This window comes from Stegostoma tigrinum, chromosome 12 (genome assembly GCF_030684315.1).
Source record: "Stegostoma tigrinum isolate sSteTig4 chromosome 12, sSteTig4.hap1, whole genome shotgun sequence".
NCBI lineage: Eukaryota > Metazoa > Chordata > Chondrichthyes > Orectolobiformes > Stegostomatidae > Stegostoma > Stegostoma tigrinum.
Genome location: NC_081365.1, coordinates 39,997,999 through 40,013,418, shown reverse-complemented (window position 1 = coordinate 40,013,418; position 15,420 = coordinate 39,997,999). Strand labels below are relative to the sequence as shown.

The window sequence follows — 15,420 nt, the reverse complement described above, 5'->3', positions numbered from 1 at the left end:
GCACATCCACACTAACAAGAATCTTTCCATTGACCCGGTAGTCTGCCTTTCTATTATTCCTCCCAAAGTGAATCACCTCACATTTATCCGTATTAAACTCCATTTGCCACCTTTCAGCCCAATTCTGCAGTTTATCCAAGTCTCCCTGCAACCTGCAGCATTCTTCCACACTGTCCACCACTCCACCGATTTTAGTGTCATCTGCAAACTTACTAACCCATCCACCTATGCCTGCATCCAAGTCCGTTTTTATAAAAAGTGACAAACAGCAGTGGTCCCAAAACAGATCCTTTTGAGGCACACTACTAGTGACCTGAATCCTGGCTGAATATTTTCCATCAACCACCACTCATTGCCTTCTTACACAAAGCCAGTTTCTGATCCAAACTGCTAAATCTCCCTCAATCCCGTGCCTCTGTATTTTCTCCAATAGCCTACCATGTGGAACCTTATCAAAGGATGCAATGCATCATCCTCCGACACTTCCACCATCTACAATCCAACCCGACCACTAAAGACATTTTTCCCTCACCACCCTTGTCTGCCTTCCAGAGAGACCACTCCCTTGTCTGCTCCACACTCCCCTCCAACCCCACCACACCCGGCACTTTCCCCTGCAACCGCAGGAAGTGCCACACTTGCCCCCACACCTCCTCCCTCACCCCCATCCCAGGCCCCAAGATGACTTGCCACATCAAGCAGATGTTCAACATGCACATCCGTCAAAGTGGTATCCTGCATCCACTGTGGCTTCCTCTTCTTGGGGAAACCAAGCGGAGGCTTGGGGACCACTTTGCAGAACATCTACACTCGGTTCACAATAAACAACTGCACCTCCCAGTCGCAAAATATTTTAACTCCCCCTCCCATTCCTTAGACGACACGTCCATCCTGGGCCTCCTGCAGTGCCATAATGATGCCACCCGTAGGTTACAGGAACAGCAACTCATATTCCACTTGGGAACCCTGCAGCCCAATGGTATCAATGTGGATTTCATCAGCTTCAAAAGCTCCCCTCCCCCCACTGCATCCAAAAACCAGCCCAGCTCATCCCCGCCTCCCGAATCTGTTCTTCCTCTCACCTATCCCCTCCTCCCACCTCAAGCCACACCTCCATTTCCTACCTACTAACCTCATCCTGCCCCCTCCCTACCTCCCCACCCATAGTCTCCTCTCCACCTATCTTCTCCTCTATCCAAGTTCGGTCCGCCGCGCCCTCTCTCCCTATTTATTTCAGAATCCTCTCCCCATCCCCCCTTTTCTGATGAAGGGTCTAGGCCCAAAACATCAGCTTTTGTGCTCCTCTGATGCTGCTTGGCCTGCTGTGTTCATCCAGCTCCACACTTTGTTATCTATAGATTTCCCATTGTTCGCCTTACTCCTGTTTTAAGCAGCGGTGACACGTTAGCAATTTTCCAGTCCTCTGGGACCCTGCCTGACTCCAGTGATTCCTGAAAGATCACCACTAATACCTCCACTATCTCTTCAAAACTCTGGAGTGCAGACCACCTAGACATAATGACTTATCCACCTTCATATCTTACAGTTTTTCTAGCACCCTCTCCATGGTGATGGCCACCGTACTCATGTCTGACCCCGAACTTCCTTGAATTTTTGGGATGTCTCTCATGTCTTCCACTGTGAAGGCTGATGCAAAGTACTTATCCTGTTCCTCAACCATTTCTTTGTTCTTTACTACTTCTCCAGAGTCATTTTCCAGTGGACCAAAGTCCACTTTAGCCTCTCTTTTACCTTTTATATACCTAAAGAAACTCTTGCAATTTTCTTTTATATCACTGGCTAGGTTACCCTCATTTATAATCTTCTCCCTTCTTATTTCTTTTCGTGTTGTCCTCTTTTGGTCTTTGTAGGCTTTCCACTACCCTTTGCTGCATTATGTGCTTTCACTTTTGCTTTTATGGTGTCCCTGACTTCTATTGTCAGCAATGGTTGCCTCCGCCTCCCTTTACAATGTTTCCTTTTCCTAGGAATGGATTTTTGCTGTGTCTCCTGAATTACTTCCAGAAACTCCTGCCATTGTTGTTCCACTGTCTTTCCTGCTAAGCTCTCTCCCAGTCAATTCTGCCCAGCACCTCCCCCATGCCTCTGTAGTTGCCTTTATTCAACTGTAATACCGCTTCTCCCTCCCAAATTGCAGAGTAAATTCAATCATTATGGTCGCTGCCTCCTAAGGGTTCCTTCATCTTAAGCTCCCTTATCAAGTTTGCCTCATTGCACATCACTAAATCCAGAATTGTCTTTTCCCTAGTGGACTCCTCCACACGCTGCTCCGAAAAGCCATCTCATCGGACATTCCACAAATTCCTTTTCTACTATCTACTCCCAACCTGATTTCCCCAGCCTACCTGCATATTGAAATTCCCCATGATCACTGAAACTTGCCTTTTCTATCTCCTGGTATATCTTGTGCCCCACACCCTGACAGCTGTTTGGAGTCCTGTACATAACTCCCATTATGGTTTTCTTCCCCTCTGCAATTCCTGAATTCTACCAACACGGACTCTACGCCATCTGACCCTACGTCATTTCTTACTACTGGTTTAAATTAATTTCATACTAATAAGGCAACCCTAATCCTTCTGCTCACCTACATGTCTTTTCAATAAGATGTTTATCCTTTGATATTTACGTCCCCATCCTGATCCTCTTGCAGCTACGTTGCCATGATGCCCACATCGCAGTTGCTAATTTCAATATGCACAAGTTCAGATGGGTTTTTCTTGACAAATGGCAATTAGATCATAAATCAGAATCCCTAGAGAGTGTGGAAACAGACCCTTCAGCCTGACAAGTCCACACCAACCCTCAGAGCATCCCACCTAGACCCATTCCCCTAACCCACGCATCCCTGAACACTATGGGCAATTTAGCATGTCCATTCACCTAACTTGCAGATCTTTGGACAGTCAGCCAGGTTCATATTCCCAAGAATTTAGAAGAACGAGAGACAGCCAATCTAAGTGCAATGGATATATGGAAATATACAAAGAAAATCAAAGGAAATCAAGGTGCTCAAAAGACTAGACACTTCCTGAGTTAAGGATGAGATGAGGATAAATGACTTGCCTCAAAGAGTCGTGAATTTTGGATTTGTCACCCGAGGATACCGTAGATGTTCAGACATGGAGTACATTTGGATAATAAAGGGAATAACGTCATAGTGTGGGAATAGAGTTGATTTAGAAAAAAAAAATCAGCTACAAACTTAATATCAGAGTGGGTTTCTGCTCTTATTTCTTACCAGTTGTTATTTATGACAGACAAGCTGCAGTGTGATTAATGGTCAGTCTAGGACAAGGGAAAAGCTGAGGAAATTGGTATGACTGACATACTGGTAGTTGGCTTCAATCACACATGCTTTTCATGCCTTTTGTGGGAAGCAAGGGTGGAAGGATCATGACAAGAGAGAACAACAGAATTTTGGTAACGTTAATGCATTGATGATCCAGAGACCTCGATTAAATATGTTCTGCAGCCAGGAGCTGAAATCCCACCAGAATTCAAAATGAGTAAATATGAATGCAATGCAATTCAGTGGCAAATGTTGTTACACCACTGATTGTCATCAAAATCAACATGGTTTTCCAATGTCCTTAAAGGAAATCTGCCTTGCTTACCCCATATCTTATACTAGACCTTCAGAAACATGGCTGACACCAAACTGCCCTTGGGCTTTGCCTTGCAAGCCTCGTAGTTGTACTGAATCACTGCAGAAAATTGAAAACTAGAACTGGGAGGCACTTGACATCAACATAGCACCCAAGTAACAAAAGCACCTTTAGCCGATTATGTGTGAGTGATAACGGGAACTGCAGATGCTGGAGAATCCAAGATAATAAAATGTGAGGCAGGATGAACACTGCAGGCCCAGCAGTATCTCAGGAGCACAAAAGCTGACGTTTCGGGCCTAGACCCTCTCTCTGATGAAGGGTCTAGGCCCGAAACGTCAGCTTTTGTGCTCCCGAGATGCTACTTGGCCTGCTGTGTTCATCCAGCCTCACATTTTATTATTTTAGCCGGTTATGTCCCTGGATACGATAAACGCATATCCTTCCCAGTCAACATTTCAAAGTTCTCAGCATAACATCTGGGGAATCATGACAAAATTGACAGCGCTATCGCGTAATTTGATCAACCAACAGCCTGACATAGTCATACTCGCTAAATCAGACCTTACTCCCAAACATCTCCATCACTATCCCTGCTCAGTCCCATGTCATTGGTAAAATAGGCTGACAAGAGGTGGTAGTTCAAAAGGTGTACAGTTTAAAGTTGCCTAACAACACCCAACAACAACTCTGGGTTCCACAAATTCTCATTGAATCACAACAAATACGAACAAGAAAATATGCAGCTGATCACCTCCCTCATCTCCACAAATGAATACTCTTCCAAACTGAACATTAACAGTAAGAACAACTGAGGGTAGCAAAGTCACAATGGACTTCTGGATAGTTGGCTTCAAAGCACATACCAAGGACAGCTATTGACCATTTTTTAAGAACATTTCTAAATCTGGACCTATAGCAGGTGGTGACAACACCTAAATAAAAATCACTTGACCACATCCTCACCAATCCACATGTTGTAGGTGGATCTATCCATGACTGAGTAGTCTAGCACTAGATGTACCTAAAAATTGGTTGCCAAGCTGGTGAAGTTATAAAAGGATATTGTATATGCTAAATGGAGTTACATATGCTAAATAAAGCTGCACATGACTTACTTCCCCACCCATCTTTATCAAGAAATTTAACAACCACATATTCGGTCCTCTTATCCAAGAATCTTCCAAACTATGATCAAAATCACCTAGAAGAATAAGGTTTAGGTGCACAAGATCACCATCACCTACAAGGTGCCCTTCAAGTCACCTGTAAATATCCATTGTCACTATGCTAAAAATCACTTTTTGAAACCATGTGGACTGCAACAGCGCATGATAGTACCTCACCACCACCTCCCAGGGTAATAAGAATAGGCAACAAATACCTATTCCCACAATTCAGCAATTCCCACATAGCCTGAACAAAAGGGGACAAAAAAGCATATAACCTAGTTTGACACAGAGTCAAAGTTGCTACCTTTCATCTGATGTATTAAACAAAGGCCCACCTGCCCTCTCAGGTGGAGAAATTCAACCTGTTTCACTCTTTCCAAACAGCAGAGGAGCTGATCTACTGTTCAAGTTGATCCTTATTCCTGAAGCAAAAGTGCCAACCTTTAAACTGTCCAAGTATTGTTCTCTTTAAATCACAACCTGGACAGTCTTCAGACATCCACGTACAGCTGTATTTTCCCTTCTATGGCTCACTGGGCTGACTGTTAACGTAGCCCCATAAGAGCAGAAGCAGGCCATTCAGCCCATTATGGCAGAGCAGACATTCAACATTGATAATCTTCAACTCAATTTTGTTGCCTGTACCCCATTACCCTTGATTCTTTTACTAATTAAAAATCTGTCAATCTCAGCCTTACATATTCTTACTAACCCAACCTTGACAGCACTCTTTACTAAAGAACTTGACAGAATGACAAATTATTTCTGTCTTAAAATGAGCAAACCCTTATTATGAAATTATGCTCTCTGGTCCTAAACTGTCCCCAAGGGGAAACAAGCTTTCCACATCTATCCTGTCAGTCCTTTAAGAATGTTGTACGTTTCAATAAGACTACCCTTCAGTCTTCTGAATTACAGATACAGGCCCAGAGTCACCCTCCACTTAGTCAATCGCACCATACCCAGTATCAGCTGATTGAACCATTTCTGGACTGCATCCAATGCTAGAACATGTTTCCTTTGATAAGGCCCAAAAATGTTCAGAATTCCAGCTGTTGGCTGATTACTGATGACTTAGACTCCCGACAGTGTGGAAACAGGCCCTTCCATCCAACAAGTCCACACCGACCAGATCCAGCTCCCTACAACCCACGTAATCTACACATCCCTGAACACAATGGGCAATTTAGCATGGCTAATCCACCTAAACTGCACATCTTTGGACAGTGGGAGGAGACCAGAGCACCCAGAGGAAACCCATGCAGACACGGGGAGAATGTGCAAACTCCACACAGTCAGTTGCCCGAGAGCGGAATTGAGCCCAGGCCCCTGGTGCTGTGAGGCAGCAGTATCAACCACTGAGCCACCAGGTGTGAGGTTCTTGCTCCCTGTGTGGATGAGGGAAAAGGACTATAGGTCTGAAACATGGAACAGGATAACATTCAAGCAAGGGGAGCAAAAAGAGAAAAGTGGTGGTGGTGGGGGATTCTGGGATTAGCAGTACAGATACTATATTTTGTAAGCAGAATTGAGAGTCCCACATGTTGTGTTGCCTGCCTGGTGCTACAGTCAGGGACATGTGAAACTGGCTTGAAAAGGACATTGGAGCAATAGGGGAAGGATCCAGGTGTCGTGGTCTATGTTGGAATCAACAACATTGGCAAAAGTAGGCAACAGGTCCTGCTTGAGGAATATCAGGAATTAGGAACAAGAATCAAAGAACAGGAACTCAAGGGTTATAATATCTGGATTATTACCCAAGCTACATGCAAATCGGCATAAAGAAAAGGAAATTTATGAAGTAGATCTGTGGCTGAAAGTGTGGTGCAGGAAAGACAGATTCCATTTTCAGGGACACTGGAATCAGCATTTGGTCAGGAAGGAATGTATTGTTGGACAGGCTCCACCTGAACTGATCTCTGACCAGTACCTAGTGGAAAGGATAAAAAAAAGTGCGACATAATGCTATGACTTGAAGAGGTGCAATTTGTCCATTTTTTTAAAAGCCCAAATGAGGATAGTTTAGATAGATTTGAGCAGACTTCTCAGAACCTCTAATACAGTAAACAGGTTGAAAGTCCTTGGGACGTTTTAAAAAAAAAGTTGGAACAATAGGAGCAGACTGAATGTTGAGGGGTGGAGGGGGACATTTAATGAAGCAAGATTTTTAGTTTTAGTTTTCTGCAGTCGCTGGGGTCTTAAAACTTTACATGGAAGCTCTTATTACTCTCTCTGTTACAGCTAAAAACTGGGGTTCCCTTCCTGCTGCTAAAATGACACAAGACAATCGTTTTACTGAATTTGCCTTTATCAAGAACGTATTTGCAGAATGTTACTACATTTGAATGGTTAATTAGCAGTTAATTTATCTTTCATTTTGTCAAGCATTTTGATAGTTACAATTAAACCAATTCTTTTATCTTTATTTTGTCTGTATTTTAACTGTAGTGTAAAAATAAATTGTTTGCTTAACATCAAGTAGTTTGGCCAATCAAAATGCATCTGGAACACAACCGCTTACACTTACCTTTAAAATAAGAAAAAGTCAGGGTCTAGACTATGTTCTAAATATATTTTGAGGGGTTTGGGATGGTCCATTATAGGTGGTCACACCACTTTGAGCTAGTAAATGGTGGGGTGGACAGGGAGATTGTGTTCAGGGGAAGTCTATACAGTTTCAAAATCAGTTAACATTACAAAGAGTAAGGCGGTTTGGCATGGTGGCTCAGTGGTTAACACTACTGCCTCTCAGCGCCAGGGACCCGGAGTTCGGGCGGCTGGCTGTGTGGAGTTTGCACACTCTCCGCATGTCTGCGTGGGTTTCTTCAGGGAGCTCTGGTTTCCTCCCACAGTCCAAAGATGTGTAGGTTAGGTAGTTCGGTCTTGCTAAATTGCCCATAGGGTTCAGGGCTGTGTAGCTTAGGTGGGTTATAGAGGGATGGGTGTGGGTGGGATGCTCCAAAGGTTGGTATGGACCTTTTGGGCCGAAGGGCCTGTTTCCGCAGGGTTGGGATTCTACGATGCTTCCTCTATGAAACAGTCAAGAATCCTGTTTCAGGTACGGCAAGTAATGATAAAACTATAAGAAGTATATTGATTAAACTAGAAGAGAAAAATCATAAAATGGTGAATAAAGCATCAGTGCTGAGAGACAAGTTAGTGTATAGCCCATAAGCTCTTCACAAATGAAGAGAATGCAAAGAATAAATTAAATGAGCTACAGATACAAATTCAATTTGGATTATGATGGCAGCCATTACTGAGATGTGACTGCAGGACGGTTGAGATTGGGAACTAAATATACAGTTATAAGTTTTATAGTACTGACGATGAAAATGGCAGAGGTGGTGGAGCAGGCTTACTGATCAGAAACAAAATTAAATCAAGGGAGGATATAATGAGGGCAAATCATTCAGTGGAAACCATCTGGATGGAACTGAGGAACAGTAAAGCATTTAAAATTGTAATAGGTGTTGTGAACAGGGCCCCCAGTAGCAGCTCTCAAGTGCTAGACTGTAAACCAGCAGAAATTATATAAGTATGTAGCAAAGCCAGAGTGTTATTAATGGGGGATTCTAACTTTAACATAGGTCAGAAGAAGAAACATGCAACTGTCAGAAAGTAGTGAATTTCTGGAGTGTGAAGCTACTACAACGTGTCCTGGATGCAACATGGGGGCAAGTAATATTGGATTTATAATGAGCCAGATTTAATTTGTAACCTAAATTGTTTATCAGGTTATGATTATAACATGATGAGTTCAATATAACATTTGTAAGTGAAAAGCTTGACTCAGCTATGAGAGTTTTAGTTGTAGGTAAGGCCAACTTTAATGAGATGAGACAGACACTCTCCACAATGATTTGGGAAAATCTGCTCATGTGTAGAACTGAAAAAAAGTGGAGGATATTTAAAGGAACATTTAACACATTACAAAAAGTTTACATCCTGAGGGAAAAAGCTCCTCTTCACAGAACAAAAACACACTCGTGGTCAATTATAGAGACAGCATTAAACAAATAACGCTTACAAAAATGAACTTAAAAAAAGCAGATTCTGCTGATCTTAGCATTTTTCCCATTCAGCAAAGGGTCACAAAGCAGCTCATAAGAACTACTAATGAGATTAAGAAAGGAAACTTGCCAAGAACATCAAATTCAGGAAAAAGAAACGTAAGAGTTACATATAGGGAAATCAAGTGGTCAAGAGCATTGTTGGTCCTCTAAAGTCTGAAAATTGAGATATTGTCAATGACCATAGAGAAATGGTGGATGTGCTGAATAATTACTTTCTGTCAGTACTTACAGTAAAAACAGATACAGCAATGGAAATTCTGAAGTTGACTGGGGACAGAGGCTGAAGAAAGTAAGTAAAACATCAGTACAAAGAACCAATGGAATTAAAAAATGACAGATGTCCAGGATCTGACAGCTTCCACTGGAGGATGTTAAAGAAAGTAGGGAAACACACACTACACACCCTAAATATAATCTTGGGGAAACCAAGCAGAGGCTTGGGGACCGCTTTGCAGAACATCTACACTCGGTTCACAATAAACAACTGCACCTCCCAGACGCGAACCATTTCAACTCCCCCTCCCATTCCTTAGGCGACATGTCCATCTTGGACCTCCTGCAGTGCCATAATGATGCCACCCGTAGGTTGCAGGAACAGCAACTCATATTCCGCTTGGGAACCCTGCAGCCCAATGGTATCAATATGGATTTCACCAGCTTCAAAATCTACCCCCCCCCCCCCACCACTGCACCCCAAAACCAGCCCAGCTCATCCCCGCCTCCTTAACCTGTTCTTCCTCTCACCTATGCCCTCCTCCCACCTCAAGCCACACTTCCATTTCCTACCTACCCACCTCATCCCACCCCCTTGACCTGTCCAATCTCCCCGGACTGACCTATTTCCCCTCCCCACCCATACTCTCCTCTCCTCTATCCATCTTCGGTCCGCCCCATCCCCCCCCCCCCCCCAATTATTTCAGCATCCTCTCCCCATCACCCTTTTCGGATGAAGAGTCTACGTCCGCTTTTGTGCTCCTAAGATGCTGCTTAGCCTGCCGTCTTCATCCAGCTCCACACTTTGTTATCGAAATACAATCTTTCCGATTTTCCTAAATACAAAGGTCACCCCGCTGGATTGGAAAATGGTCACTCCACTTTTCACGATGGGCGGAAAAGAGGAAAACCAGGGAATTACAGACCAGTCAGCCTAACATACGTGGTGGGGAAATTGATGCTGTCTTTTAATCAAGGAAAAAAAATTTTAAGATTGCTGATCGGGGGTGACAGGATGGTTTCATGATAGGTAGGTCATTTGGTAGGTCAATTCAATTCAGTGAATTTTTTTAAAATTCTCTTCCACAAATGGAAACGGATCAGTTGGATCGGCTTTTATTTTTAAATGTGAGGTTTTTTTTGTTAAACAAAAGGTATTTAAAGGGATGTGTACCAAAGACAAAGTAAATAGAGTTACAGCATCATCTTACTGAAAAGTCGAAAAGACCTCGTAGGACCGGAAGCCCAGCTCTGTGCCTGTGATAAATTCCACCCAGTGTTTCAGAGAAAGCATTGGAATAATGGCACCTCAAAGAGATTTAATTTCAAATTTGAGTGACTGAAATATCAAATGAAATTGCTGTACTTTGAGAAAGAGGTGCAGGCGCGCACACACACACACGAAGCCGGGTGAAAGCAGCTCAGTGAACGTTAGTGACGCCGGTTAAGGCCTTGGACGGTTCGCAGCGGCTTCAGCCTCGCCCTCCTTCCCCCAAACCCGAGCCGGGGCCCCGGGCTCAGAGAGCGGACTCCCTGCCCCTAGTGACAGGTACTTACCGACAACCAAGAGCAGTAAGAAGGTGGAGGTGGCGGCACGGACCGAAGCCATGGTCCAGTCCCGGGACAGGCGGAGGGGAGAAGATGGCGCAGCCAGGAGCGGGCGGGCGGTCACCGGGGAAACCAACCGAGAAGGCTCACTCTAAATAACGGCCATCATATCGTTCAAAAAGACAGGGGACGGCTAAGGTATCTCAGGACCCTCGCGCTCTCCGTATAGCCCTGACTCGAAAGGAAGAAAACGTGACCATTCCGCGGTGAGTAGACACTACCCTGAGCAGTTTCCGGAACCTCATCACAACGCAAACAGGCACGCCCCGACAGTGCAGCAAAGTTTTTACTTCGCTTTCAAATTTCCCACAGGCCTGATTAATTGGCGGGGTGGGGGGGAGGAGGAGGAAACCAAGAGGGTATGTGTCTCACAGATTACAAAGTGTAGGGCTGGATGAACACAGCAGGCCAAGCAGCATCTTTCTCGCAAGGCTCGTGATCGTCTTTCCTTTTCAAACCACCTTTTTCTTGGAAAACAAACACCTTTTGAAGAAATATCTATTTAAAACCTGAAGGTTCACACGAGGAATATTTGCTATACAGTCCCAGACAGTTATTAGTGATTTGGATGGGGGGAACTAAATTTGCAGGTGATAAATACATGAAGCATTCCCCTAGTTCTGAGGCACAAGACCTGTGGGATCTCACTTCGTGGAGAAGGAGAGAACTATGTTAGAAGCGAAGCCCGATTTATAGCAACGCGAGACGTCAGACCCAAATCAATGTGAAGTCTGAAATATTCCAGAGACAATCAATTGAAAGGGCAACCGGGAATGGACAACAAATGTCGTTAATACTTTAGCTGCTTCACCCTTCCACCACCCCATCACGCACAATCCTTGATGAACCTATGACTCATTGTAGCCCAGAGGTTTATTTTTCTATAGATGCTACTACACCTATTGAACGAAGCATAATAACTTTCTGTTTTGGTTTTGCATTTCTAACATCCACAATATTTTATAATTCCCTTTCTGAATCAAATCCTGGTACATTGCAGTTCATCCAGACTCAGTTAAGTGGTGAAACAATTTGAACGAGTCCATTTAATTTTCCTGAAAGTCTGGAATAAAACTGATTTCTTCCTGAAAGCGAGTCACTGCAGCATCCTTGACACTGAACTTAGCTTATGTGGACTGATTGTGACCTATCACCTAGAGATAGTAGGAACTGCACATGCTGAAGGAACACAGCAGGCCACGCAGCATCAGAGGAGCAGGAAAGCTGACATTTCAGGTCAGGACCCTTCTTCAGAAATGGGGGAGGGTAAGGGGGGTGCTTTGAAATAAATAAGGGGTGCGGAGATAGCAGGTAGATAGTGAAGCGGATAGGTGGGAGAGAAGACGGACAGGTCAAGGAGGCGGCCATGGGGTTGGTGGTGCGGCTATATTAGGTAAGGAATCGGGAGATTTTGGAGCTAGTAAAGTCCACATTGAGACTTTGGGTTGTAGGCTTCCAAGGCGGTATATGAGGTGCTATTCCTTCAGTTTACAGTGGCATGGTTGTGACACTGGAGGAGGCCCAGATGGACATGTCATTCCAAGGAGTGAGAGGGGGAGTTGAAGTGGTTCATGACTGGGAGGTGTTGTCTTTTGTTGTGAACCGAGCATAGGTGCTCCACAAAGCAGTCTCTGAGCCTCCGCTTTGTCTCCCCGATGTAGAGGAATCCACATCGGGAACAGCGGATACAATAGACCACATTAGCGGATGTGCAGGTGAACATCTGTTTAATGTGGAAGGTTTTTTTTGGGGTCTGTGATAGAGGCGAGGGTGGAGGATTTTAGGGGCAGGTGTAGCATCTCCTGCAGTTGCAGGGAAAGGTGCTGGGGGTGGTGGGGCTAGTGCAGAGTGTGGGGCGGACAAGGGATTCGCGGACAAAGTGGTCCCTCCAGAAGGCAGATAAGGGTGGGGTGAGAAATATATCCTTCATGGTGGGGTCAGATAGTGGTGGAGAATGATGCGTTGAATCCAGAGGTTAATGGGGTGATACGTGAGGACAAGGGGAATTCTGCCTTTGTTTTTATTGCAGGGAGCGGGTGTGAGGGCTGAGGTGCATGGAATGCAAGAAATGCAGTTGAGGCCACACCTCTTTCTCTGCTACATTGATGACTGCATCGGCAGAACCTCGTGTTCCCACGAGGAGCTCGAACAGTTCATCAACTTTACTACTACCTTCCACCCCAACTTCAAGTTCACCTGAACCATCTCTGATATCTCTCTCTCTCCTTCCCGGGTGCCTCTGTCTCCATCTCTGGTGACCACCTCAAAATTGATATCTATTTCAAGCCCACAGACTCCCACAGATACCTAGACTACACCTCCTATCACCCATCTTCCTGCAAGAATGCAATCCCCTATTCCCAATTCCTCCGCCTCTGCCACAGCTGCTCCCATTAAGGCGTTCCACTCCCAGACATATCCCAGATATCCTCGTTTTTTCAAGCTCCTCAATTCCACCCCCCCCCCTTCAGTGGTCGAAAATATCTTTGACCACATCTCATGCGTTCCCCACACCTCACCCCTCACACTCCCTCCCCGCAATAAAAACAAAGACAGAATTCCCCTTGTCCTCAGATATCACCCTATTAACCTCTGGATTCAAATCATCATTCTCCGCCACTTTCACCACCTCTAATCTGCCCTCACTACGAAGGATATATTTCCCTCACCACTCTTAACTGCCTTCCAGAGGTTCTGCGCTCTCCGCGACGGCCTCATCTGCTCCACATTCCCCACCAGCCCCACCATTCCCGACACCTTTCCCTGCAACCGCAGGAAATGCTACACCTCCCCCCTTGCCTCCATCCCACACCCCAAAAACACCTTCCACATTAAACAGGTGTTCACTTGCACATCCACTAATGTGGTCTACTGTATCCACTGTTCCTGATGTGGCCTCCTCTGCATTGGGGAGACCATGCAGAGACCGCTTTGTGGAGCACCTACGCTCGGTTTGCGACAAATGACAACACCTGCCAGTCGCGAACCACTTCAACACTCCCTCCCATTCCCTGGATGACATGTGCAACCTGGGCCTCTTCCAGTGCCACAACCATGCCACCTGTAAACTGGAGGAACAGCACCTCATATTCTGCCTTGGAAGCCTACAACCCAGTGGTCTCATTCGACTTTACTGGCTTCAAAATCTCCCCAATCCCGACTTCATCTCAAGACCAGCACCCCCTTCTCATCCTCACCTCTATGACCTGTCTGTCTTCTCTCCCACTTATCTGCTCCTCCCACCACACTGAATAATCCCCACCCCCACTTCCTAACTTCACTCACCTTTTCTAGCTTCATCTGTGCCTCCTTGACCTGAACTCCTTCTCTCCCATCTATCTTCTCCACTGTCTATCTGCTATCACTGCGCTCTTCCCCTTATTTCAGAGTCCCCTTCCCTTCCCCCATTCCTGAAGAAGGGTCACAACCCGAACTATCAGCTTTCCTGCTCCTCCGCTGCTGCCCGGCCTGCTGTGTTTCTCCAGCTCCACTCCTTACCTGTCACCTGCTGTGCGGGACCAAAGCCCTGTGATATGCCCCAGTATGACACAGCGAGAACAGATAAGAAAGCTAACTTTCAGCTTACTCCTCCCATTCCTGACATCGCTGTTTCTATTCGCACTGCTCTGTCTGTATCACATGATAATGAATGATAAGGTTGCAATGAAGGATTGGCAATCCAAAGACTACCAGAGAAGAAGCAAGACATGCAGGATTGTTCATTTCAAATTTACCTGGAAAATTCCTTAGATTTGGGCCCTGCGCAGAGATCATAAATTGAGCTCAATGTTAGTTCGATGTCAGATAATCTATGAGAGTTAGCATGTCTACACTGCATGAATTGGCAAAAAGTGGGAAAAAAAGGGATGAAAGATTGGTTTGCGAAAATGACACGAGGTAACTTCTTTAAATTGCATTTTAGTAATGTTCAATTAAAACCTGAAAGAATGGACATCACATTAGTAATAATTGATTTACAGTCTAATAGAGTTTGATTATTATTAGTGATTTGGATTAGGAACCTAAATGTAGTGTCTGCAGATTTGCAGGTGACACAAAGCTGGGTGCCTGCATGAGCTGTGAGGAGGATGCTGAGATGTTTCAGTATGATTTTGATAAGCTGAGTGAATGGAAAATGCACAGCAGATGCTGTATGATGTGCATAAATGTAAGGTTATAATCTGAATGGCTATAAATTCAATGAAGAGAATGTGCAACAAGACCTGGGTGTCCTTGTACACCAATTACCGACAGTAAGGATAGAGGTGCAGCAGTTGGGAAAGAAGGCTTATGTCATGTTGGCCTTAATAATGACAGAATTCAAATACATGAGCAGTGATGTCTTTATTGCCCATCTGTGAGAGACAACAGTACATACATAGACAAAGATACAATCGGGGCACTTGGAGGTCTATAAAACCAAAATTAATTTATTGAGTACTTGAACAAATGCCACATGTTTTTAACTACCAGAGGTATTTCAATCACTGCTTTTCACTTCCCTGATTTCTGTAACTAAAACCAAACACTATTACCCAGAAGGTTCACAGCATGCCTCCTGATGTAAAGTACTTCTAGCACAACGTTAACCCTTGACATGTTGTTGAACATAGGGATTTCTTCAGGCTGTTTGTACACATGTCTCTGTGCCAAGTGTGTGCCTTATTTGAATTATGCATGTACATGACCAATCCTGAATGTTTTGGCAAATGCCTTATTTGG

General features: G+C 44.6%; 1 protein-coding gene across 1 annotated transcript in view; it reads right to left on the bottom strand.

The window, feature by feature from the left end:
* LOC125457139 (SLAM family member 5-like) overlaps positions 1-11,321 on the bottom strand; it is a 46,401-nt gene extending 35,080 nt beyond the window's left edge. Inside the window, exon 1 of the mRNA XM_048540921.2 lies at positions 10,648-11,321. Within this exon, the coding sequence (XP_048396878.1) occupies positions 10,648-10,699 (52 nt within the window). The 5' untranslated portion in view covers positions 10,700-11,321. The remainder of the gene's footprint in view (positions 1-10,647) is intronic.
* Between the last annotated feature and the right edge of the window lie 4,099 nt (positions 11,322-15,420).